The 24476-nt window shown below is 39.4% G+C and overlaps 1 protein-coding gene across 8 annotated transcripts in view; it reads left to right on the top strand.

Annotated features, from left to right (window-relative positions):
- Positions 1 to 24476, top strand: part of chd9 (chromodomain helicase DNA binding protein 9) — a 71938-nt gene that overhangs the window by 18319 nt on the left and 29143 nt on the right. For 7 of the 8 annotated variants that reach the window (XM_030129551.1, XM_030129566.1, XM_030129558.1 and 4 more), the window contains 2 exons: positions 11677 to 12086; positions 23296 to 23401. In XM_030129551.1, coding sequence (XP_029985411.1) covers positions 11677 to 12086; positions 23296 to 23401 — 516 coding nt within the window. Of the gene's footprint in view, positions 1 to 9581; positions 9750 to 11676; positions 12087 to 23295; positions 23402 to 24476 lie in introns of those variants that run through there. The other variant, XM_030129574.1, reaches the window with a different exon arrangement.

Here is a 24476-nt window from a genome sequence, read left to right as displayed (position 1 = left end):
TTATCGACAATTAATTGATAGTCGATTAATTGTTTACATCCCTAATTGGTAACCACACATTTTATGATGTATGGTGACGCTGTGTTAGAAGAGAGGAGCTCTCTGTCTGTATGTCAAAGTGTTGAACACCATAGGGATGATACACACCTTGACAACCTACCGGTCGATCTGATTTAACGTATTGGGCACCCTGATCACTATGCTCAAGACAGACTCGGATTATATTCATAATAAGATTTAAAGGAAATATTTGGCCTCTCGATACTTTATTTTGAGAGCTTTAGTGAAAAATGTTAGGGGATGAAGGCAGAGAGGTAATTTAAGCACATTCATAACAATCTAACCTAAGCTGTAGACCACAACAAAAAAGGCTTATTGTTGCCCAAAATAAGTACAAGTAATTCTAATAGGGCAAATGTTTCAATAAAAATTGATACATAAATAAAAACAATAATTTTACTGTCACATGATGGATCTGTATTTAATCATGACTTATTAATGTATGTTATTATTTATGTATTTATTTATTTTTTTGACAAATATGAAACAGAAAACACAACATCTTTAACAGTAGCCTTCTTACCCTCTTACTGACAAACAGTAATTATGTGTGTTTTCTTTTTTGTAAATAATGTAATTGTGATTAGGGCTGTTCATTAGGCATTGTTGCATACTGACAGCGTGACTTGTGATAAATAAACAAATTAACCTTAGAGGTGTCACCAAATTCATGCTTTAATCTGAGGGTACTTTTCTAGTGTGGTGAGAAAGTGGTTTGAAAGCCTGGGCCTTGCATCCAGGGCTGCCTTTGATATGTCCAACACTGAGTGTGAAGGTGTGATACATGCAAAGATAAGAATATTTCTTAGTCATTGTGTTTTAGTACCACATTTTTATCATGTATGTTCACATTGCAGTAACAATGAAAATGTGATGTATTGGCCAGCGCTTATTATCATATAAAAGAGGTAAAGATACATTTTATTATAATATCTGTCTTGTTGGAAGAAAGCCTGTGTACCTGTGAGGTTGTTTTCACAGACAGTTGTCTTGCACTAGCAATCAGAGCAGGAAAAACCTTACTTCATCTGATTTCGTGATGTGCACAGCACTTCTTTTCAGTGTACGGATTCCTTAGAATCAATAAAAAGGTCCATTCACACAATCATTCAGTACTTGACCTGATCTCTACATAGTTCCACTCATTTATCTCAGACACACTGTACTTTTCAAAATCCCCTGCTTCTGTAACTAGAAGTGATGTTATTTTGACAAACATGCTGAACTCTTTTTTTTTAATTTTTTTTTTTATAATGCTAGATATTGTTTCCTCACTGGATGTCAGAAATGAGAGCTGCTTTTCATTGTAATTTTTCTTTAACTGATCTACAGTTCAACATTTCTCCTGAACTTGCCGGGCATATTTCCAGCAATATGAGCTACTATAATTCAGACTGTAACTCAGCTCATATTCAGTGTGTAGTGAATTCAGTGAATGAAGCCCTGAATATGCACTGTTCCCTCGCAGTGAAATGATCTGAGACTGTCCTCAGCCACCTGTTCATAGAGCAGCAGATGAATCCTGTTCACAGCGATATGCTCACTCACCTGCAGGTTTGCTTCCAATTGTCAAAGAGCTCAACTGAACTGAAAAGATGCATTCTTTTGAACTAATCAGTCACGAACAACAGAGCACTAATCAGATCCTGACAGCTGCAGGTGAACCACATGTGCATGGTTGCCTGTAGACAGACGTAGGCCCTGCTCCTTCTATAATGAAGGCGTTGTGAGGGGCTGGCAGTAAACCCATCCTCCATTCCTTTCACCCTCATCCCTCCCTCTGCTTCTGTCTCCGTCTCTGCCTGGCTTTCTTTTTTACTCCAACGGACTGAAGGGTCCGATGGACTGTTAGTATCAGTTGTTGTCCATCCATAAACAATTTTTCAAGAATCTTCTTCTCCGGAACGGTCAGTCAGAATGACTTGATATTTGTTGTGGAACATCTTCGGGGTAAGGTCTACAGTTGAAGATACTGATATAATTACCATTGGCAATAGATAAGAAGTCACATATGGGCTTTCATTTGGTGCCATGACCTTTGACCTTGAGTGACACTGAAAGGTCAAACCCTAGGTCATCTATGTGCAGATTTCTACAAACTTTTTCTCCAAAATCGTCTGCCAGAATCAATTAAAATTCATGGCGGAGGTTCCTTGAGGCAAGGTCTACCAGATTTGTTCAAAGAATTAAGAAATGTTGGTTTTTGAATTTTGTATGAATTCTTGAAATGTTAAAAATCCCCATGGGTTTTGGCTGTAATGGGAAACATTTCAGAGTGTTATAACTTAAAACCAGTTTAAGATATTGATATAATTACTATTGGCAATAGATGGGAAGTCACATATGGGTTTTCATTTGGTGCCGTGACCTTTGACCTTGAGTGACCTTAAAAGGTCAAATGAATGTCAATTAATGTCTTTAAACATGCCGTTGGACTACAGGACCCTTGGTCCTATATTTTTTTTTAATCACCCTAAGGTACTTTCTCTCCACTCACACAGTTCCTACCGATGTTCCCATTAATGAATGGCATCATCTGGCTTGCTCATTTTGCCAGTTCAGTTTCACTTCATTGCCCGATGAATGACCTCCTGTGGAGCACATCATGAGTCAGAGCAGCTGCCATTAAATACTAACCTTCAAGAAGAAACTTTTCAATCTGTTTGAGACACATCATAAAAAGTAAACACTAGAAACCTTTTAACATCCAACATTCAGAACAAATTTAGTTTATCTCTTTTTGCTTAGAGCTGTAACTTTTGAAATTGCCAGTTTGATTTCCAGTAAATTAGACTTTATTATAATTTCATTGTGTGAGCTATGTTCTTTCTTTCTTTCTTTCTTTCTTTCTTTCTTTCTTTCTTTCTTTCTTTCTTTCTTTCTTTCTTTCTTTCTTTCTTTCTTTCTTTCTTTCTTTCTTTCTTTCTTTCCCTCATTTAATGTAAATCCTTCTCATCTAATTATTATTATTTATGATTTTTTTTACCTGTTATTTTTACCTTAGTTTGTGCACACAGTTTATTGTGATACATTGCTTCTTGATCGACCTCCACACATACTTAAATAATATGACAGGACTTGTAAACAACCATGTGAACACTTTTATTATACTTTTATTATTTTATTATTGACTATTTTTTGCCCTCTGTATTTCAGATTTCTGTATGAGGATGTTAGTATTGATAAAAGAGACTGCAGCAATTTGCAAAACTTCCCCTAGAAGGCTTGAGAATTTACATACACATGAGAAAATATGAAATTCAGAAATATTCAAATTAAATACAACACTGATAAAATTATAAGGAAGCTGGCAATTACAAGATGTTAAATTACATGGAGCTGGTACATAAAATATCAATGCAAAATTGGAAACCACAAGATGTTTTGTTACTCATCCACTCATCAAAGTGTATGAAGGTAGAGGCCATTGAGTGCCATAATGTATATATCATATTTACGTAAAAGTGTAATTTAGGTTGAAATTTTTTAATTACTAGAGGTGTGTGTGTGTGTTTTTGTGTATATGTATGTGCCCAGTATCAGAATATGCAGCTACCTCTGTTCTGTTGATAAAACTGTGAATCAGGACATATTTTATTCAACATATCTCCAAAACTGCACAAAGTAAGTGAACAAGTAACACAGTGTAAACAGATTTTTAAAACTTTCCGAAGTGTGTGCTTGTCTAAGCTTGCTTGGGACTTTTTCCTCATTTAACATTCAAGCATTTTCATTGAGTTATGGCTGAAGTTCTAGATTTAGAAAAATGTGAGTGCAGACTTCTTTTAACTCAGTCCATCTCTGCCTTTTCTCGGTTCTCTCTCATGTTGAAGCCGGTCGAACAATGATAATTAGGTCTAACATACTGCACCTGTAACAGTTCATAAGGATATGTGTGTGCTCATAAAGCCTCTCATCAGGAGTAAAAATGACCGTCTATGCTCGGTTTGATTAAAGAATGCAGTCAATTAGCTGAATGCTTAATAGAGAGCTAGTCTTTGTTGAAGCTTGTTGAATGAAAGTTGCTTGGGAGTGCAGCTGGGCTTTATGTGATGAGGTATGTCACATCTATAGTTGGACCAGTTAATTAGTTGAATCCTGTAGACTAATTGCTGCATTTGCACAGAATCACTCATGCAGGGTATTTTACAGTGTGTATGAGAGGATGGAGACTGCGTAAATAAGCATTTTTATTGGTGTTTGTATACAGCCATCCTCAACACTTTTGTTTTACGGTTCAATCAACACAGAAAAATATCAGTGTTTGTCTCATGCAGATTTTAACCCTTAAAAGACCCAGAACTATTTTTGTGTCGACTTCCAGATGATTTTTTTTTTTTTTACTACATTTTACATACATACAACTTTCCTAAGAGATTCATAACCATTTACTGTAATATTACACTCTGTAGTTTGCATTTTTAAGTTAATTTCAGGTATTTTTCAATATTTGATTCACTGATGTTCATTAAAGCTGATGATGAATTTAAGTTGTTCACTCTGACAAAGTAAAAAAAAAAAACAACTTAAATTTAAAATCATTTAGCAGTATTGAATTGAGATGGTAGATATGTTTTTGTGGTTGTTGATTTTTTTTTTTTTTTTTATAGTGTGAATGCTTGATGCTGTATATATTTAATTTAATGTAAGCAGTGTATCAGGTGAAAAGGATAGGCAAAAAAAATAAGCTTTTGCTTCTTGCCAATTCCTTTTTTTTTTTTGGTTTTTATCTTTATTATAATTATTGTACTAAGTGTAATGATTAATGTGCAAACCAAAAATAAATTTTTTCATTCATTCATTCAAAGCTCAGAATAAATTCAAAGTTTAATATATCAAAATGGAGAAAACTGAAGAAAAAGTAACTTTTAGAAAAATATATATTATTAACTGAACATAAAACAAGTGTCTCCAACCAATGCCATTTATCAGACTATGTGGGTGTTACTGGTGAATCAATTTTGCAGAAGCTGACTGTTTGCATTCCGATGATTATGAAAAGATGAAAACCTGCATTTTACCTCAATTATTTCCATGTTATGATAGGATTAGTGGATCAACAGGTATTAAACATTTTAGATCAGTAGATGGTTTTGGTTGATGGTGACTGGGTTAATAAGCATTAGACTGGCGTTTTAGTAACAGTAGACTAAAGTTGGTGTACAATCATCATGTGACCAATAGCAGCTGGTTAGTGAAGGGAAAACAGATATCATTAATGGCATCTCCCCAGCTTTCTTTTTTCCCTTCATTTAGGTAAAGAAATCCACTACAAAGCTGCATCAGTGGTTTGTATTCAAAAATCAGCTCATCATTACATGTAGTTAAATGACAGGTAGCATTTATCCATGATCATGAGTAAAGCCAGTTTTAATAAATTGATCCAGTATCATCTCATGTCTTTGCACAGTATTTCCATATGTCCAGAGAAAGGTATCTGGTCACAGCGGAATATAGGCCTGGCTGTATAAAGGCCAGAAGCGTGCTGCTCTGTCAGACTTGAAGCAGATTCTCCAGAGGGCACACTTCTCAACCCCAGCTACTTTACCTCTTGGCCATGTGAAAAGGATCATTAGTGCATGGTGCAGTATTTAATTGGTTGAGGAAGCATTGCTGTACATCATGTCTCTTTTCATTTATCAGCTCTGCCACTGCCTCACACCGTACTCTAGTTTGTCTGCAGTGGCCTGCAGCCTCAGGCCTTATTAGGGCACCTAATTTTTTCTATTCCTAATTATTTCCAGTGAGGGATGGGCCGAAAAATGATCATGATAAAATTCAATATCATATCGTGATTCATTATTTTTGTATTATATGTAATAATTAACAATAAATAGTGTTCTGTGCATTTTATTTTGTCCTTTGGGTTTATTTATTTTTACAGTTATAACACAATTTCAAGCTTTTATTGTTTTATTTGACTTTACTATAATTCTCAGCCACTAAACCTGAAATCATTACCAATTTCACATTGGTTATGATAATTGTTATAATTGACTGATATGAAAAGCTTTTGCAGCCTCATTGCCCCCACCTTATGTTTGCTTACCCGTATGTACGAGCACTAGTTTTTGTTCATTAAGGAATCTGTTCTTTTACACCTTTAATTAATATAGAAGATGAACAACATTCCTATAAAAGCGGACAGAGACATGTTTTCAAGTTAAAGTTCAGCAGCTGTTGAAGAAGACTGTGATGAGGATCTATCTATCTGTCTGTCTGTCTGTCTGTCTGTCTGTCTGTGTCTCTCTGCTTACTGCAAATGAAACACATCTGAGAAGCACATGCAAATCCTGCAATGGGGAAAACACCCTTCTTTCACAAAGCACTTTCTTGATACAGTCTGTTAATTCTAAAGGGGAATATAGATACTTATTTAGTCAATACACCTCTCAGGTTTGATAAAGACTGATGCCTATGCTCACATGTAATCCTGATTGCACACACAGATATGGGTGAAAAATGCTGGCGTGTAGGGAAATTAACTAAGCCAAACATAGATTTCTCTGTTTTATACTAAGTATTTAAAAGTGTACTAACCCTGATATGTCATTATCGATATCCCAAACTACTCAAAGCGGTCATCAATTTTGGTAATAAGATGCGCCACATATAATGTTGCTATTTACAAGTGGGTGACATTCGCTGTGGATTTGTCGCTGCAGACTCGAAAGCACTGATGGGATCTAGTCATCTTGTTATTTTCAGTCAAGACATTGCAAGCTCTCATCTTTCATTCACCTCATCTTGAGTTAGTGGGAGCTCAATATAAAAAATGGTGGTAAAAGAAAAAAAATGAGAGCAGGACTGGTCTAATACAGGCTCTTTTGATGAGGAAGTAATGGGTTGTTCAGAGACAGACACCTGTGCCTCTACCGCCACCATACCTCAAATGTGCACACATGGTTTTTTTTCCCTCTCTGTTCCTTTTACCCGATTTGCTACTCCCCTCCCCTTCCTCTACTCCCCTCCCCTACTCCTCCTCCCCTCCCCTCCCCTCCCCTCCCTCATGTGTCCTCAAAGGAAGCCACTCCCCCTCATACAGAGCTGCCAGGGCTGTTTGCATATTAACTGTTCAGTTGCCAAGGAGCTATACCTTCATGCCATGTGACCACTGAGGCATGTGTATGCTGTTCTTCTTATCTTTTTATTCTCTTGACACAAACACACCTGCCAATGAAGAGAAAATAACAGAAACTTGTCCTTTTATGGCTTACACGTCTGTCATCATTTGCCTTGTTACCCATCATACAGGCTGTAGTTGTCACTGTTTTAGGTCCATGTTGGTAATACAGAGTACATGAGTTAAACACACCCGTTGCACTTTTGATCGGTGTATGTGTGTTGTCAAAGCCTACCCAAGATGCTGTTCCCTAGTGGGCATTATCTGACAGTGGATTTGTTTAGCTTGGGGAGGACGCTGTTGCTCAGCTCTCTGTACGCATGTGGTTTGCTTTTAAGTCCAAACTCCAAGGCCTTGCCTGGCAGGTGTATTCGATCCCTGCTTCTGGTAAAAGCAGCCTTTGTCATACACACACACTGAGGCAATTCTCCATCCTTGTAAAAGATAGAAATTGCAAAATGCTAAAATCCTCAAATCTCTAGTGAAGAGAGCCTCTAGTGCTCTTGTAGCCCCTCTTGTGCACACAAAACTCATACACATTTTGAATAAGACTTTCCACACCATTCAGTAATTTGCATATCATTTTTATTTTGGTAATTTGTTCAACATACAGTGTTAATTTAAATGCAGCAATTTTGTATTTAAATGAACTTAACACAACAGATGTGATTATACTGACGTCTCATTGTTACACCAGGATTTGCTGTTTACGGGGCTGAGTCTAGCCATCAATGCAGCTTTCACCACCTCTGTTGAAAAGGCTTCCAAAGCATGCCCTCCCTGCTGGTATGTGGGTGGCAGCACTGGTTGACCTGGGCAGCTCACAAATGTAAACCAATATTGCGCAGCTGCATGAAGAGGGAAAAGGGGGGGTGGCTGCATGAGAACCAAGCACATTCAGCTGTTTTGGCTTAAAAAATACAGGTTCAGAAGCTGATGAGTTATCTGTCATTACTCAAGCCTTACTCACTAGAGCTCTGTACAGTACTGGCTTCAGGCCAGGTATGTGTCTCTGCAAAACTCCCAATACCATGTGCCAGCCAGTGCACATGGCCCCTGTATCATGCTGTCAGGAGTCCCCTGAAATGCTTGCTTGCTTTTCCTCTCCTGGCGCACACAGAGGGTGCACATTCTGGACTCATCCCAGTTTCTCATGGCTCCTCGGTCATGGTCAGATGACCCACTGCTGACCCTTGACCCTCAGTATGACCTCTGGAAACTGCGGCTTGTATGGCAAGGAAGCAGACAGTCTGCTGGTGTGTGCAATTCTAAATGTCTGTACTGTTTATATCACAAATGCATTTTTAGCCTCTGAAGATTTGTTTATCTATTGGTTCCTCCGTTTTCTTTTGGTCGATGCTGTTCCATAAATAAGTAAGCGCATCATTGGCAGAAACCTACATGACGACAAAAAAGTCCACAATCTGTGGTGTATGAGAAATCCAGAGCTTTGGGGGTTAAGCTGTGAAAGTTAATGTAATAACTGCTAGCACCATCTGCTGGCCTACTTCCTTACAAAGAGAGAGAGAGTGAGAGAGCGAGTGAGTGAGTGAGAGAGAGAAAAACGAGTCGGGTTTTAACGACATCTCTAATATTCATGCTGATGCATTTTGCTGCTTTGTGCTTTCATTTTCTGCCACTCTGCCTGCCAGAGTCTCGAGTTCGCCATACACGCCTCAGCCAGGGAGAGGGGAGGGCAGCGAGGGAGAAGAGGAAAAAGACAAGTGGGGGAAAAGGAGGAAAACACAACCGGCCAAACAAGAGAACAAGCTAACACAAAAGCCTTTTTGTGTGTGTTTGTTTGTTTTGGGTTTTTTTTTTTCTCCTAAAAAAAAGGGGGGAAAAACCTACCTTATCCCAGCTGGTGAAGAGGACGAGTAGAAAGGGAAAACAGCAAAGCGGAAAAGAGCAAGAAAGACCGAGAAATAAGAGGGAGAAGACTCAGAGAGGCATCGAGAGCACACGCGAAAGGCAGGCGGAAAAAGGAATCAATGAGAGGGGAGGAGAGAGGAGGCAGGGGAAGGCAACTCTGACACATACGCTCAGAGAGAGAGTGAGGGAGACTTGGGTGAAGCCGGACGACAGCGAAGCAGCACGCAGCAGCAGAATGAGGGCTTCCTGGACTGCCACGCACCTCCTCTACCGCCCACAGCGCTGCTCCCTCATCACCCTGTGAAGAGACAAACGAGGGTGAGAGAGAGAGAGAGGGAGAGAGAGAGAGAGAGGGCTCCCATGCGCTCCTCTTGAGCCCTGCCCGCTGGGGGAGGAGGAGACGAACGGCTCCAGCGCTCTCACACTGCCTGAGGAGAAGAGCTGACCGGGGAGGAGAGAGAGAGAGGGAGGGGAGGGGGGGACACACGGCTAAAGGAAGAGTGAGAGAAAACGACTGTTGAAACAGAAAGAGTGAGTGTGTTTGTAAGAGAAAGTGTGAGCGACCAACGGGGAGAGGAAAAAAAAAGAAACCCGGCGAAAGGGCAAGGCTTTTGTTAGCCGGTTGGAGAGGGGGAGGAAAGAGGAAGAAAAAAAAAAAAACACCATGTCTACAGTGAAGAGGCCAAGAGGAAGGGTAAGTGAGCTGCTCTGAGAGCTGGGAGGGAGGAGGGACAAGGGGGAGGAGGAGGAGGGGCCGGCAGGAACTGAACAACCTCCTCTGCTACTGGCTCATGCTGCACTGCCGCCATCTTGAACTCATTGCTGCTTTTTTCCTCCCCTTCTTACTCATTTGCTTTGCCGTGTTAGACCTTATCAAGGCACACACTTGATTTACAGTGTTTTCTTTTCCCCACCCCCACTGTCTGTTCACTCAACACATTGCTCTCTCATTGCGCTGTGAATTTTTCCCTCCAAGTGATCTTGCGCTGTAGTTTATGTACAGTGTGTGTGTGTGTGTGTGTGTGTGTGAGAGAGAGAGAGTGTGAGTGTGTGTGTGTGTTCGTGAGTGTGTGTGTGTCCTCCATGAGTTGAGCCTGTCAGTCACTAGAGACCTTACTACATGTGGAAATAAGTGAGGAATGCTACCCAACCCAAATGGAGCTTACTCTACCTTTTGATGGGCTGTAATGGTCCCCACCGTTTTCATGGGACTACTTGCTGCTAGAGAGATTGAAATCACTGCAGTGCTGGCAGGCTGTAATTTCAGTTATTTATAGATGTATTACACAGCTGCAGTGCTCTCACTTTTGGTGCATTTTATCTTTTCTCTCCCCCTCTCTTTCTCTCTCTTTCTGTTTGATAGAATGTCGTTTTCAATTTTTTTTTCCATCCCCTCGCTGTTTCTTTCATGTACCCTCATGTTCTTCCGCTCCTAAGCATTACTTTCAGCCCCTCCCCCTCTTTTTTTTACCATTAACTTGAATGAGAACATTCCAGCATGATCCAGTAAATTTCTTCCTAATGGCCTCAGCAGTATTGCACACGTGAAAATCATAATGTAGCTCTTGTGTGTGTGTGAGTGTGTGTTTTCCTTTCCTGCTAAATGAATTGCTAGTTCAGTTCAACTCCCTCCCCCTATTTTGTTGGTGAGGTTGAAGCTAATTCTCTTTATTTAGATAGCAGCGGAGGGGGAAAAAAGCAACTGGCCATGCCATGTAGGCATACGCAACACATTTTTAGATTAGGTCATCCATTTATGGGTTCCCTCTGCGCTGGGCTCTTGGCCCACCACAAGGTGCTTATGTAGGCATAACCGCAGTCACGCCATCTATTATTCACATATTATCACGTATCAAGGAGGCTGGATTATTTATGTCTGAGTTTCTATGTAGCATGTTTCAATGAGCTGATGTTAAACTAAATTAATTTTATTTGCCAGGCTTAGTGAATGTTTGTGCCACATAGTTTGCGGAGTTTCAGAGTCCTTTCTAACTGATGACAAATTATTCTTTTGGGGAAACGGGGCTTTTTCATGTCAGAGGTCTGACTGTAGACATGAAGGTGAGTTGTGAGAATGATGCAGAGCCACACAGGGCCACCCCCCTCCCCCGGTGTGTGAGATGGGACAGCAACAAGCTCTGCTGTCTGTGTGGTTCACACAGCCTTCGTAGTTGTGTTTTTCTGAATGAATGATTCAGTGGTCACATCACACCATCATTGTGGTATTTTTTTTCTTCGTCTTATTTGCCTGTTAGCTTAGTGTTAGCTGTATGATACTCATGGACTCATACTAGAGAACGCTGTTATTTTGTATAGCGTTACTCCTTTCTGTGACTGTGAATAAAGAGGCATCTTAAGCAGTAATTACTGTTGATCTTTTCATAGTGAGCTTAAATGAAAAAGTGTAAAATTCATAGAAAAGCCTTACCACGCTCAGCTCATGAAAGGTCAATGTCAAAGTCCTTGTATGACTAGACCGCCTTTTACACAAATAGCATCATCATTTTCATTCTGTGTCATCCAGAGAAGGCTAGATGGCATCATTTCTGTAGGAGCTTTAGGATCAATGTGATGTGAGTAAATTCTTACCACAATTTTCTTGTTTTTCTTACTCTCCTCAGCCTCGAAAAAACGCTAATGGTCCTGGGAGCCAGGTCCAGGTCCTCAGTCCCCCAATGAAGAGCAGCTCATCGTCATCCTCCTCTTCCTCATCGTCCTCTTCCTCATCCAGCTCCTCATCAGAGAAGAGGACCCAGCGAAGGACACATCATCAGATGGAGTCAAATACACAGGACAAGCAGGAGAAGGCCAATAGGATAATTTCAGAGGCTATTGCAAAGGCTCGGCAGCGTGGGGAAAAGAACATCCCCAGAGTTATGAGTCCTGAGAGCTTCCCCAGCTCTTCCTCACAGTATAAGACCCATCGTGACCGAGATCATAAAGGAAACGGCAAGGCACGGCCCAAAGAGAAAGCCTGTAGGAAGGCCTGCATTGTTCCGTCATCCAAGTCCAAGCAGAAGGCCAAGATTGGGTAAGTAATCACACAGCTGTTACTACTGCTCTGTAACACCACTGTGAATAATGAGGAGAAAAAAAGCACCAAAATTCACGTGTAGGAGACTACACTGTTCACTATGGGTTTGACTGAAAAGGTTAGAAGATAAAATGCATAAATTGATCTATAGATATGCTTTCTATAGATGAAATAACTCAGAATAGGTTAGATGCACTTGGTATTGTTAGAACAAAGCATAGCAGCCTCTTTGCCTCATGCATCTAGTTAATATGCATAACCTAGGGCAATCTGATTTATGTCACGAAGTCTTCGTAAATCCAGATTTGCAGATGTAGAATGATGCCACAAAGTTTCACATTTGCTATTTCATTCGCTCTGATTTCGTGGATATGAAACTTGACTGCATTAATCCTGAGGCATTTAATGAGGGTGGTGATTTTTTTTTTTTTTTTTGTCTTTCTTTTTTAAGCATAAGATGAATCATGAAGCAGTTAGTGGTGGTAAAATCTGCGCATTGTTATTGGCACAGGTTGCAGTCTTATGACATGGACAAAATCAGTAAGCTGTCCATGTACTGTATCAACTGGTGCTATTCTAGAGGGAATGATCTACAGAATGGAGTTTCTTTAGGATTATTTGTATCAGTGAAGGTTGTCTTATGTGTAGATGTGGATTCATCAGGCCACATTTGCTGCTGTTCTTTTGTTTTTTTGGTTTAGCAGAGGTCTAGGTGCTGATGAGTGCTAATTATCCATAAGAAGCCTTGTCAAAAAGTGGTCTATTTTTCAAGCCATGATTACTTACACTGCCGTTCTGTTACCATATTCAGACATAAGAAAGCAAAGTGATACGCTGTTGTGTTCAACTGTTGTGCCTACACAACAGCCATGGAACCTTGTAGTGGTTTAGCCCTTTTTATGTACAGGTTTCTTAAGCTGGTACAGTTTTTTACTAGCGTACATTTTCTGCCTGTGGTTGCTGAGATGGAAGCTCAAAGTTCAGCTGAATTTACAGCACGTCATAACAATAAACCAGGCTCAGTCATCAGCATAGACATGGGAGGAGCAAACAGAGGCTGCATTTACATGCGAGACGGTACTGCTGCAAATATTCAGGCGAGTAGTGCTGATGTATAGATACTGCCTCCCATCCCCCAGTTTTTTAACTGCTATAAGCTATGTGTAGCTATAAGCCACACCCTACACAAGCAAATGAAATATCAGCTAGTGCTGGCCCAGCTGGTGAGCTGCAGGAAACAGGGGATGTAAAGATGTAGTAATATCAATTTTGGCAGAAGGAATAAGAGTAAAATAAGCTTCCACCGATCAATGTGAAGTCCTAAATCTGTGTGGATATCTCATGTGAGACTGATTGACAGCATTGAACATTAATTTCTTGCTGTATGATGGGTTGATTAATAATTAGATGAGCCAGAGAGAGGGAGTAAAGCTGTGGCAGAGAGTGGATTTTGCTTTGTGCGTGCGATAATGACAAAGTTGAGGCAGTTCTCATGTTTGGGAGATGAGTGAGAGGATGAAGGCGTCACTCATGGCAATACAGAAAAACTAGCTCTCAAGCTTAAACTGGCTGTGCTTGTCTGGTCATGGTTACAGCAGCTCAGGTTGTTTAGCTGGCAAGCAATTGAAAGGACTGTTGATCTGAGAGGATCACTAAAACCTCTAGTTTTCATTCATTTTATCTGAGTGAAGTTGAGCTGTGTTTCATCATGATGATTACGTTTGAGGCAAAAGTCTTGAGATTATTTTTGGGATGATTTGTGATATGGTTGGTCAGTGCAGGTCCAGTCTTTTTTGATAATGCTGAACTTATAGGCACTGTTCCTAAATACAATCTAGACTTGGTAATAAGAAAAGGTTTCATTTGGCCTACATTCTGTCATTCAAATATGTCAGTGAAAGGAAGCCTTGTTGTTTCAATGTATAGAGCTGTGTAACCCGTTTTAATTCAGTGATACCATATTTGGCCTACATGAAGAAAAAAAGCATCAGATCAGGATGCATGCAGCATAGCCCACTTATGAAGCCTAATATTGTTTCAGCCATCTGTTTATAGCACTCATTACAACATGCAGTTCACACATTATCAAACATCCAACTAATTTCATTTGGTCAGATAATAGATTGGCTGAAGCTTACAGAAAATGTATGCTTTTGTTAGTATGTATGCTCTTACTTAGCTTTATACCAAATCTCATTCCACCATATTTTAATCAAAATCATGCATTTGGCTGCGTTTTTAGGATTTCTATTGTTTTCACATACTCACAGTTGTGTACACTTGCACATTAGTACAATGAGATTTTAGAGAGATTATTTAAGAACACATTGGAAGACTGTTTAAGCCTATTATCCCCAGTTTTGCTTTCTTTTGCTTTTTTCTTTGAGATCATATGGAGTTTGCTCTGGTCTGTGTGAAACATAGGTTTTTGTTGAGAAAACAAGTTCAGATGTTCCACTGGACTCTTGGTGCAACTGTGGTAATGACGTTTAGTTTTGCAGCTTGTAGGAGTGTGTGAATATTTATTTTTAGGTGTGAAGATTCACATTTGGCAAAAGCTCATCCTAATGGTTCCTTTGTCTCTAATTAGGACTGCACTGTATAGAACAGATAGAGTCCATCGTTGTCTTCGGAGCTGTATTTCATTATGAATGTTTTCTTGTAAGTTAGAAATTCTAGCATAGTTCTGTTAACTCAGAAAATTCAGCTTGACTGAAGCAAAAAGGGCTTAAATAAACATGTCTGAACAGATGCTTTTTTGTGTTGAAAAGGAAATTGCTGGAAATTAATAGATAGTAACATTAGGCCAGTGGCATCATGAATTTCAGTGAGATGCATTCCTATGATTCAGTTTTTATGTTTGACTGAATCTCATGTAAAGACGTCAGTGCCCTCTGATTCTTGGATCTGTAACACAGCCACATTCAACATACTTGGTAACTATAGTAATTGTAGGGATCTTTATTCTTTTCTGGTGTAGTAGAGGGTTTTATTGGACTTGCACCGATTACAGTTTTTTGGGCCAATCCGGATTTCTGATTTGCAGGATGCTTGGATGGCCGTTACCGATTTTGGCCAATTCCGATCTCATTTTTTCCAAACACAACACACAAGACATTGCAATGTAACTTTCACATTAGAACATTTATTTTAAAAATAGAAGAAAACTGTGCAAAAAGGTGCCAAGTTTTCTGTATGAAAACAGGTGCATTGAGTGACACGCCTGTTTTTTAGTGAGTCCCGTATTGTACCAGCAGCTGAAAATTATCATATTTGAAGGAAAATTATCATAGATGCCCAATTTTTATTCTGACGTAGCTCAGACCATCTGCTTTAGAAACACATTATCATAGACCGTACATATTACACGGTGCAACCAAATTTTACTTTTTAAATAATCTAACAGAACCTTGGAAAAAAGCAAGTGTCTCTACATATGTGGACCACAGGATGAACCCCTGCACTGAATGGACCAAAACACTGTTTATACATTGATAACTTCTACATGCTTTGGGCTGAATCAAGGTCCTGCCTCACGAGTAGAGAGGCACATGAGAGGATGGATAAAAGCAAGTGCAGCACTATGTGAAGGATCCGTATCTTATTTGTGTTTGGTAATTAATTAATTTAGTCATGTAATGAAGGAGTCCAATTATCATACATTATGGGATTTTTGGAATTATTGATCATACATCGTACAGAGGGTAAAATTACTGTACATATACACCAATTATCATACGTCTGGCAGAGCCCGGTTCTGGGAGGAGGGGGGGGCAAGATTGGGCAATGCCCCCTTAAACAAACATCTTGCCCCCTCAAATGAAAGTTTCTGAAGGTAGGGAAAAGGAAAATGAGGTGTGCGCATACTCAGTGTGGGGTACATATGGCATGTACGCCCCCCCCCCCCATGGCGTTGTGTGTCCCCTTCACATTCCTGATTGCTGCCTCATATATGACTCTCTGGAACCGGGTCTGGCTATGCAGCGCGGCAGGAATTTGACCTGCGCTCAAAATTGGTCAATATCAGACTGACCAGCTGGTCACAGGTCATGGCTGAAAATCGGCCAATTTGTGTGTGTGGCTGATTAATTGATGCAAGTCTAGGTTTTATTTGTCAAAAGTAAAGTATGTATAAGCGTAGATAAGGTGTACACTTCCAGTAGGTAACTGGTATATATTTCACTGTCTTTCCATCATGGCACATGTTGGTAACACTTGGTTTCTACACCTACAGAGTGGATAGTCTGTGTACATGATGAAAAGAAGCACAGGAGAGAGATTCAAATTGGAGGAGAGTCCTGTGCATATGCATGCACCACCCTGGGTCTTCTATTAAATATTAATGCATCTCGGCTACTGTTACTAACCTTCTGCAAAAGTCATTACCACAGTCTCTGCTTTGTTGAGGGTGTGTACAAGGCTGTCATCAGAAATTGTGAGGTTTGTGTTTGTGGAGAGGGAGTATGCTTATTTTTCCACTGCACTTGACTGTCCTGTCTTCAAGGACTCGAGATGAGACTTTCCTACCAGGGTCTGTTTTTCTGAGACCTCTGTAATGCCATACTGGGTGTCTACTAGACTCATCAGTTCTGTTTACATGCTAGTTAGTGCCTTATGGACTCTTTAGCTGGGTGTACACTTCCAGCTGCTTGGCAAGCAAGGCAAGGGTGATGCAGAAAATGTGTTTAATAGATAAGGAACATAAATAAGAACAGCTTATGAAAATATGGATGTACCAGCCGCTGTGACAGGTGGACAAGCAACATAACATATGCAAGAAAAAAAAAGTGTCAAAGTGAATAAAATGTATATGTTAGTGTTTAGCATTTTTAACATCCAGTAGGCCTAGTGGTTTGAATGACTTTGACAAAAATACACTTATACACATGCTGTGTATTTCAGTTACTAAAGTATAGGACTTTTTGATAGCGATTATCTATTTTAACAAAAAGAAAATTGCAGTACACATTGTGGTCAATTTTAATTTTCTGCTCACTTGCATTTTTCTGTAGTCAAAGTAGTTTAACAGCATAGAAATAAACCTTTTTACCACAAACTGTAAGTCGTCTATTGCATATTATCATTATTGAAAAATGTATTAAAGCTATATGGTGTATGCAATACCAGATCAGAATCAAACAGAACTGTATCAGGCATTTTTCGGTGCTTGATGGCATCTAAGCATGAAAACACTGAAGTTCATTTCCAAGCCCTGCTCAAGTATCTACTAATGTTTTAATTAGCTAAAAGAGGATGTGGCACTTTGAACTCAATGAGTGGATTTGTACAATTTGCCTAAATTGCCTTGACAAGTATTTAGCCTCAAAAGACAACAATGATCGTACTCAAAGTTCACACATTCGTGGTGGTGAAAGCCATGTGAGATTGTAAGACTGTGTTTTTAGTAAAATACAAATAAATGCTCTTGACAGCTGGGGCTTGAGCTCTGAGCCGAATCACAATTTTCTTTCCATGTTTAAGGTAAAAGGTGAGAGGCCATGAATGTCACCTCAGCTATTTAGGAGGCTGATGACCACAGGACCTGTTTGTTTCATGTGGAGAGGGTTCGAGTTATGATAGCAAACTACAGAAAAATTTGGTTCCTTTTAAGAAATGAAACTAAAAGAAATGTAGGTTTTAAGCTTTTCTCTGAAACTGGTGCATGGATTGTGTATCAAACATTATCATAATATGACAAAATATACCTTTAGGTGATGTAAAGGTTTTTTCCTCAGGCCAGGATTGACTGATCACAGCTCTGGCCAGGCTGGTATTTGCTTTTCTAGGCACCATACCTGCTGAGAAATAACCTCATATAATCATTAGATAAAAGTACTCTGCAGCTCATTCCCTTTTGTGTTCCTCCCCCACCCTTACGCCCACCGTCCTCCTCCTACTTCTCCTCCTCCTCCTTCTCCTTTACATTTTTTTTCCTAATATAAATTTGGTTCTAACAGCGTGCTCAAAGCTGCGGATCCAGTGTTTCCTGTGAGCAGGCATGTTATAAACATGCTGATAGTACAAAGCAGCAGGGAGCAGTAAAATATCAAACAAAATGGAGCTCATGAGATCAATTACATGATAGAAAATGGAGGTTTAGGTCTAGCCTATATGCTGCAGCATATACAGTAGCTGTTCATATTTCAGGGCTTGCCTGCTAGTGTCTAATCTCTTTTGCCTCACTTTTTCATCAGGAAAAGCCAAAGCTGTTTTTTAATTAAGTGTTTTTTTTCTAGTTAATCCCTTGCAAGGGTGTGTATGTGTGCATGTTCACATGTGTGATGAAAACCACGTATGTGTGTGTTCTGTATCTTCATGTTGAAAGTCCTTCAAATATACACATTCTTATTTTTTAGTATGTGACCAATGCCTACTATTAAAATCTTGCTGAATAAAGCAACAGTCCCTTGTGAAGCCATGTGCACTGTACTGATACTGTATTTGTGTTTGAGTGGAGGCTTGTGGCTGTTGTTACTACTCTTTCCAGTTGCGTTCTGTGTGGCTCTGAGATTATAGTGTTCTATTCACAAGAACGGGGATTTCCTGACAAGGACCAGTGCTGCTGTCTCAATAAGCCCCTCAGGATGAGAGGCTGAGACACACAGCATCAGAATTTCCAAGGTAGACCAACTTAAAGGGCGATGAAGGCCTCTCTGAGATGCTTAAGCACCATATTGTGCTCTTGGCCTGCAAAGCACTATCATTTCTTGATTCTATTAAAATCAAACCCTCACACATGCACTCCCAGTGGCGGCATGCCAAGTAGGGCAGGACAACACTGGGGGGACAAGGAATGGAGGTTATTTGGCACAATAGGAGGATGGGAGCCAAGCAGGCCTTGTTAAACGACCAGTCTATCACTCTCTGGAGAAGTTAGTGGTATCCTAACATGAGAGATCACTCTGTTATGTCAGATCAGGGGCAACTGTCATCTAGAGATTTAAGATTATATGTGGAGGATGACCTCTTTAAATCCCGGTGGGGAGGAAAATAATTCACTTCCCCTTCAGAAGTGTATGTTAATAGTGCCGTCCTGGTGGAAATGCATCCAAATATGAATGAGCAAGTAGAGTGCAGTTGTGAAATGAAGATAAGCTTGTGAGGGCCTAAAGGCATCAAGAGGAATGAGAAATGAAAGACTGTATTTACTGTGGTAGTATTTTTGTGTGTGCGTCAAAACATTTGTACTGAAGAAATAATTAAAATGCCACCAAACAAATGACAGAAAATTAAATTAACTATTTTTTAGACGTGCAAAGGGGTTTTGAAATGAAATGTTTGTTTCTAGTTCTAGTATCAAAATAATTAGACAAAAATCAAATGCAGCCTTCTACTCATACACAACACAAGCACAATCAACACTCTGTTTACTACTTTGTTGCAATGAAGACTTAACAAGAAATTCCACTCATCCAAGAGAAATATCTGAGACCCAATCCTCTTTGTGATGTGTGAGGATCTGAAAGTATGGCTCCTTTTTACTAATATTAGTGAAATATTGGTAATAATTGGATGATATTTGTTTTAATATTAAAGCACTCGCTAACCCTAAGCTGTTAATAGTCTGTCCCTAATTTTTATGTACTTGCATTGTCCTCTCTGATGACACAACACTGATTGCAGCCTTTTCTTTTTGTATTCTTTTATTTTGGCTAAATATTATACAGCAGTTGTTTTCAATGGTTTTGCCAAATACTTACAAATTACTTAAGTGCCTCAATCTACCCAAAACCAGCTTTTGAATAAGTTTGCATAAAATAACTCATTAAAAAGATAAAGCCAAACATATAGCTACATATAGTTTTGCAGGGAACATTTTATTGGGGTTTGTGCAAGCTGATAAACTGTGTAATATAAGTTAATCATATGAATGTTTTACAATAAGGCCAGTATTGGCCCTGAATTAATAAATATTTCAGATATACAGTAGTTGAAATGCTCACATTTTCCAATTGTACTGGACAGTCACTCTCTTTATGTTGCCGTGCATTCAAGCAGCTTGTACCCCTCAGGGTGTCTTTTTTTTCTCAGTAAGTGGTTCACCTGAAAGTTGGAGTTTTCTCTCTGTCATCAGAGCTCCTATATGTCAGCTAGTGGGGAGGCTATTGAGTCAAATGGAGTGTGTGCTCCACTGCTGCTAAACCCCTGGGTGGCCCTGTGTATCAGCGACAGCAGGCTGGAACATGCTGTAGCCCCCTCACTCAGATGTGACTTAGGCTTGTTTTTGCACAGTTTTCATCCTTGCATTATCTGCACTGTGCTATGTTTAACGTACAGTGGAGCCACCTTACCGCCAGTGTTCTGTCTGCTCCAGTTCGATTGATGATTTCAGCCTTAAGTATCTTGTTTGCAGGTTTTCCCATATGGGGATTAGAGAGATGCTTTAGCCCTGTTAGATGCTGTTAGCTGCTGAGCTGCTGCCTGGTGATGTGACACTGTTATTCTGCTGGGCCCATATCCCCGCCAGCTCTTATTTGGTCGAGGTAGAACACTGTGTTCCGTTTGATTGAGCTGCTTTATAATATTTTTTTCTATCCTTAGGTTCACAGCTGTTTCGCTCAGTTTTGTCTTTGTTTTTTGGCTCCTGGTTTTGTCGCTCTGACTCGACACATTTCTCAGCCATTCATAGTGTCACAGGACATGTACCTGCTGGTGTTGGTCACAGGAAGTGATGTCATTATGAACATTGCCACCCACAATGCCAGATACACTCCCAAGGGTGCGTTGCATGGCAACCATAAAGTGTCATTGTCAAGAGGATTTGTGAAATGTAATATCATCCAGAGGGGGCAGGGCCATCAGAAAGAAGGGCTAGCGCTTTAGCTCAGTGCCTCTGTATGAAGCTGCTGTTTTCTACTTTTCACACTCAGATTGTGTTCAACGGTGTGTACTTTAAACATTTTTAATAAAGGTTACAGTTTAGTCTTTGTATTAGATGTTGACAGTAATATTTTTCCACATTTAAGATATTTAGCTGGCGTTACACCGACAGGTTCATTGTTAATGTGAAAACTGGTTACAGTAGTTAGACCAGCTTATTTTATCATGAGAAACCATTGACCTTTGAGGCTTTTTTTGTTTTATGTCATATGTTGGCTAATAGGGGAACCAATCAACACCTTACTCATGTGGTTGGAATAGAAAGCTGCATAAATTTGCACTAAAGTGGATTTAAAAATAGTTTTCTTCTGTATTGTGCACAGGTTTGTGGCTATTGATGTCAATAAGGCTTGGGTGAAAAAAGAATCTTAAATTTGCAAATCCTGACAGTAAGTTTTGGATGCTTTAACTCTTTGGATTGACTGACAGCTTGTAAAATAGCAGAAATAAAATTAACATTCACAGAGGGCCATATGTGGGTAGATTTGTAGAGTAAGTTACAGAAGGTGTAACAGCACACTGGCAGGTAAAATGTTTGTTCTAAAGTAGTCATGCAGTAAAAGAAACTCTCCTTAGATCATATTTGTCATATTGCCCATCCCTAATTGTCAATAATTTATCATGTTGAAGGAAAAAAGATCATTGTAAAAAGCAGAACAAATTAGAACAGTTTTCCTTTACAACACTGTGCTCTTCATCTAGTTTGTTCTCTGTCTTGGCTTGCGTTCGTTTTAAGGACTTAACAGTTGTTTAGCAGGCTGTTCTGCTGTCAGTTGGGCCTCCTTGGTATCCAAAAAATGACTTGTTGGCTAACAAAGATGATATTTGCTAGCAAGGGAATCTTTATTCATGCTCAGTATATTTTTAAGCAGTTGTCACACTGTAGTTTTTTTTTTTTTTTTTTGCAAGAAAGTAGCATATTTGCACAATGGTGTTTTGTGGTGAGACAGGTAAGATTCTGTTAGTATGATTGCAGCATTTTTAACTTTTTCCTCATTACAATCACACCAAGGCAGTTTTTTCACGCTTTTGGCTTCCAAGATATAGTGCATGTGGAGAGGCGCAAGATGGGAAGTCTGTGCATATGTGGTGAGAGAATATATGAGGAAAGGTCAAAGAAATAATGTGTGACTTTGTGAGCAACAGATGAAGAGAGAGTGAGAAAAGATGCAGTACTAGGAAAAAAAGGCTTCACAATCTGTAGCAGCTTGCCTCTATTCACTTCCAAGTCGTAGCTATACATCGCTCACATACTAGTAATGTTAACTTAATAGTCACAGCTTTGTGACCGAATTATGCTGGTCTAAATCCACAGACTAACTGTGAGCTTTAGCAAAGCACCAAATTCCTAACTCCATAAACCTAAGTAGCTCTCACTGTGAGCATGCTAATACGTGGAAGCATTTGCTACCATAGTCATGTATTTTATTTATATATAGATACACACAGACTGAAGTGCAAAAGAATGTAATGTATGAAAACAGTCTGACAGTCTGCAAGTTGGAGAGGACAAACATCTGGTGTGGAACTTATAGAATCTGTTACATAGTTGTGGATGTTTTTCTCTGTAATGCATGTTCAGCTGTGATGACATGATGCTTATTAGCTTGTTTGCCGCGGTCTCCTACTGTAAGCCTGTTGCTGTATGATGACACAGGGCCTTTCTTCTATTATAATCCTGTAAAGATAGTCCTTCACCCAGCCAGTTTCCTTATCCACAGGAAAACAACAGTTAAAATTCCTCCCCAACAAACTCTGAAGGACCATCTGTGACTAGAACTCCAGACTGTAACTAAGAACTTGTCTTGTGTTCTGGAATAAAGACCAATTGTTTTTGCCAGAATGGGTTTTACTGTAAAGAGTGGATACATAAAGAGTTTACATCAACAAAGCAGGCATACAGTTTGTGTTCTCTTTCATTTTCGTTCCTGTCTTCAGCACCACTTTATTGATACTATACATCTAAATAAAAATATTCCTTTAACAGACTGTTGTACATTAAAATTCCTGTCTAGTAAGAATGGCCTGGTGTTGGTCATATTATATATATTTTTATCATTTACACTAAATGTACAGGCTGTTGATGGCTGTTAAATTATCAAAATGATTTGAGAGCATTTCATGAGAGAACTGGCAGCATTTGCAAGGCTCAGTATTAACAGAATTAGATAGAGATTTTGAAGTACAACAAGCTAAAAATATAAAGTATACCCTGACTTGTCAAAACAACAGTGCATTAAACCTTCAGTACTACCTTTAAAATAGGTTTTCATTTCTCTAATGACTGTCTCATCATGCTTATGGTCTCTCTTTTACCTTCCTTTAGGAAAATTGTCATCAAGATTGGGAAGAAGAAAAAGCGAAAGCCAGAGTCTTCAGACGAGTCGGATGATGAACCTCCACCGCGACATATTTCCAAGGATGCAGACTCTGTAAGTTTCAGCATCTCCATATTATCAAAAAACACACATTTCAGCCGCTCCTACTCATAAGCTTTTGAGTGCTTTATTTCAAGTGGAATCAAAATTGTAACAGAGAGTGGATAGATGTGAGAATGTGGCTTCCCCTTTTCACCCTTGCGTGTTTCCGAAACAAAGGGAAAGCGTCTGAATGCGTTTCTATTAACACCCTGGTACAACACAGCCAGTGTAGTGGCGTCCTCGGCTTGACTCTTCACGCTGCTGCATGGCCGAGGGGAAGGCTTCGCAGCTTTAGGTTGATCTCGGGAGGATTGGCTCTGTGGTTCATGTGGAGGTCATACAGTGGGTGGCTATCTCAAGTGCACATTCTTATCTCTGATGATGGAGCTGACTGACAGCGCAGAGGCATTATGTAGGTCAAAGCATAAACAATAGCACCCTCACAAGCACCTACTGTACACACACCTTAATCATAAAAAAAAAAGACATTATAATCATGGCACATTTGTGCGAATATCCAATGTTGTTTGAAATGCAGCAAATTATATTTCAGTTTATTCAACTGTGGCTTTGTCTTTGCTTCTGCCTTAACCTTTTTTCCAGTTTGTGTAATAACATAACACTTGGTAAAATTAAATTATCACTAGCCTTTTCCAATCCATTATTTTATTTATAGCCACTTGGTGTCTCCTGCCGAGCACACTGTGCAAAATGTGTGATCTGTGTAATTTATTTTATATTACTGTGTTAATATTTTGGAGGTGGTGAAAAATAATGATGATTTAAAAAATCTACAATGTTCACATAATTTGACAAAGAATAATACAGAGGATTACAGCTGTAATTGAATTGAAATGAAACTATGAACAAAATATGTGTGTTTTTTATGATATAACAGTTATATTTTAATTTTTGCTATTTTTTTCAAGTTGTCGTTAATCTGTGCAGGTTAGGAGATGTATAGTACATTAGTTATTTTAGATAGAACAGTTTCAATGACTTTTAAACAAATCCTGCATGGAATTACACAAAAGAGCAGCATGTTTTGTTGGGGACAATTATCAGTTATTTGCCATTTTCAAAGGAC

Source organism: Sphaeramia orbicularis, chromosome 3 (assembly GCF_902148855.1).
Source record: "Sphaeramia orbicularis chromosome 3, fSphaOr1.1, whole genome shotgun sequence".
NCBI lineage: Eukaryota > Metazoa > Chordata > Actinopteri > Kurtiformes > Apogonidae > Sphaeramia > Sphaeramia orbicularis.
Note: the sequence above shows the minus strand (reverse complement) of the source record. Positions and strands in the feature narration are given on the sequence as shown.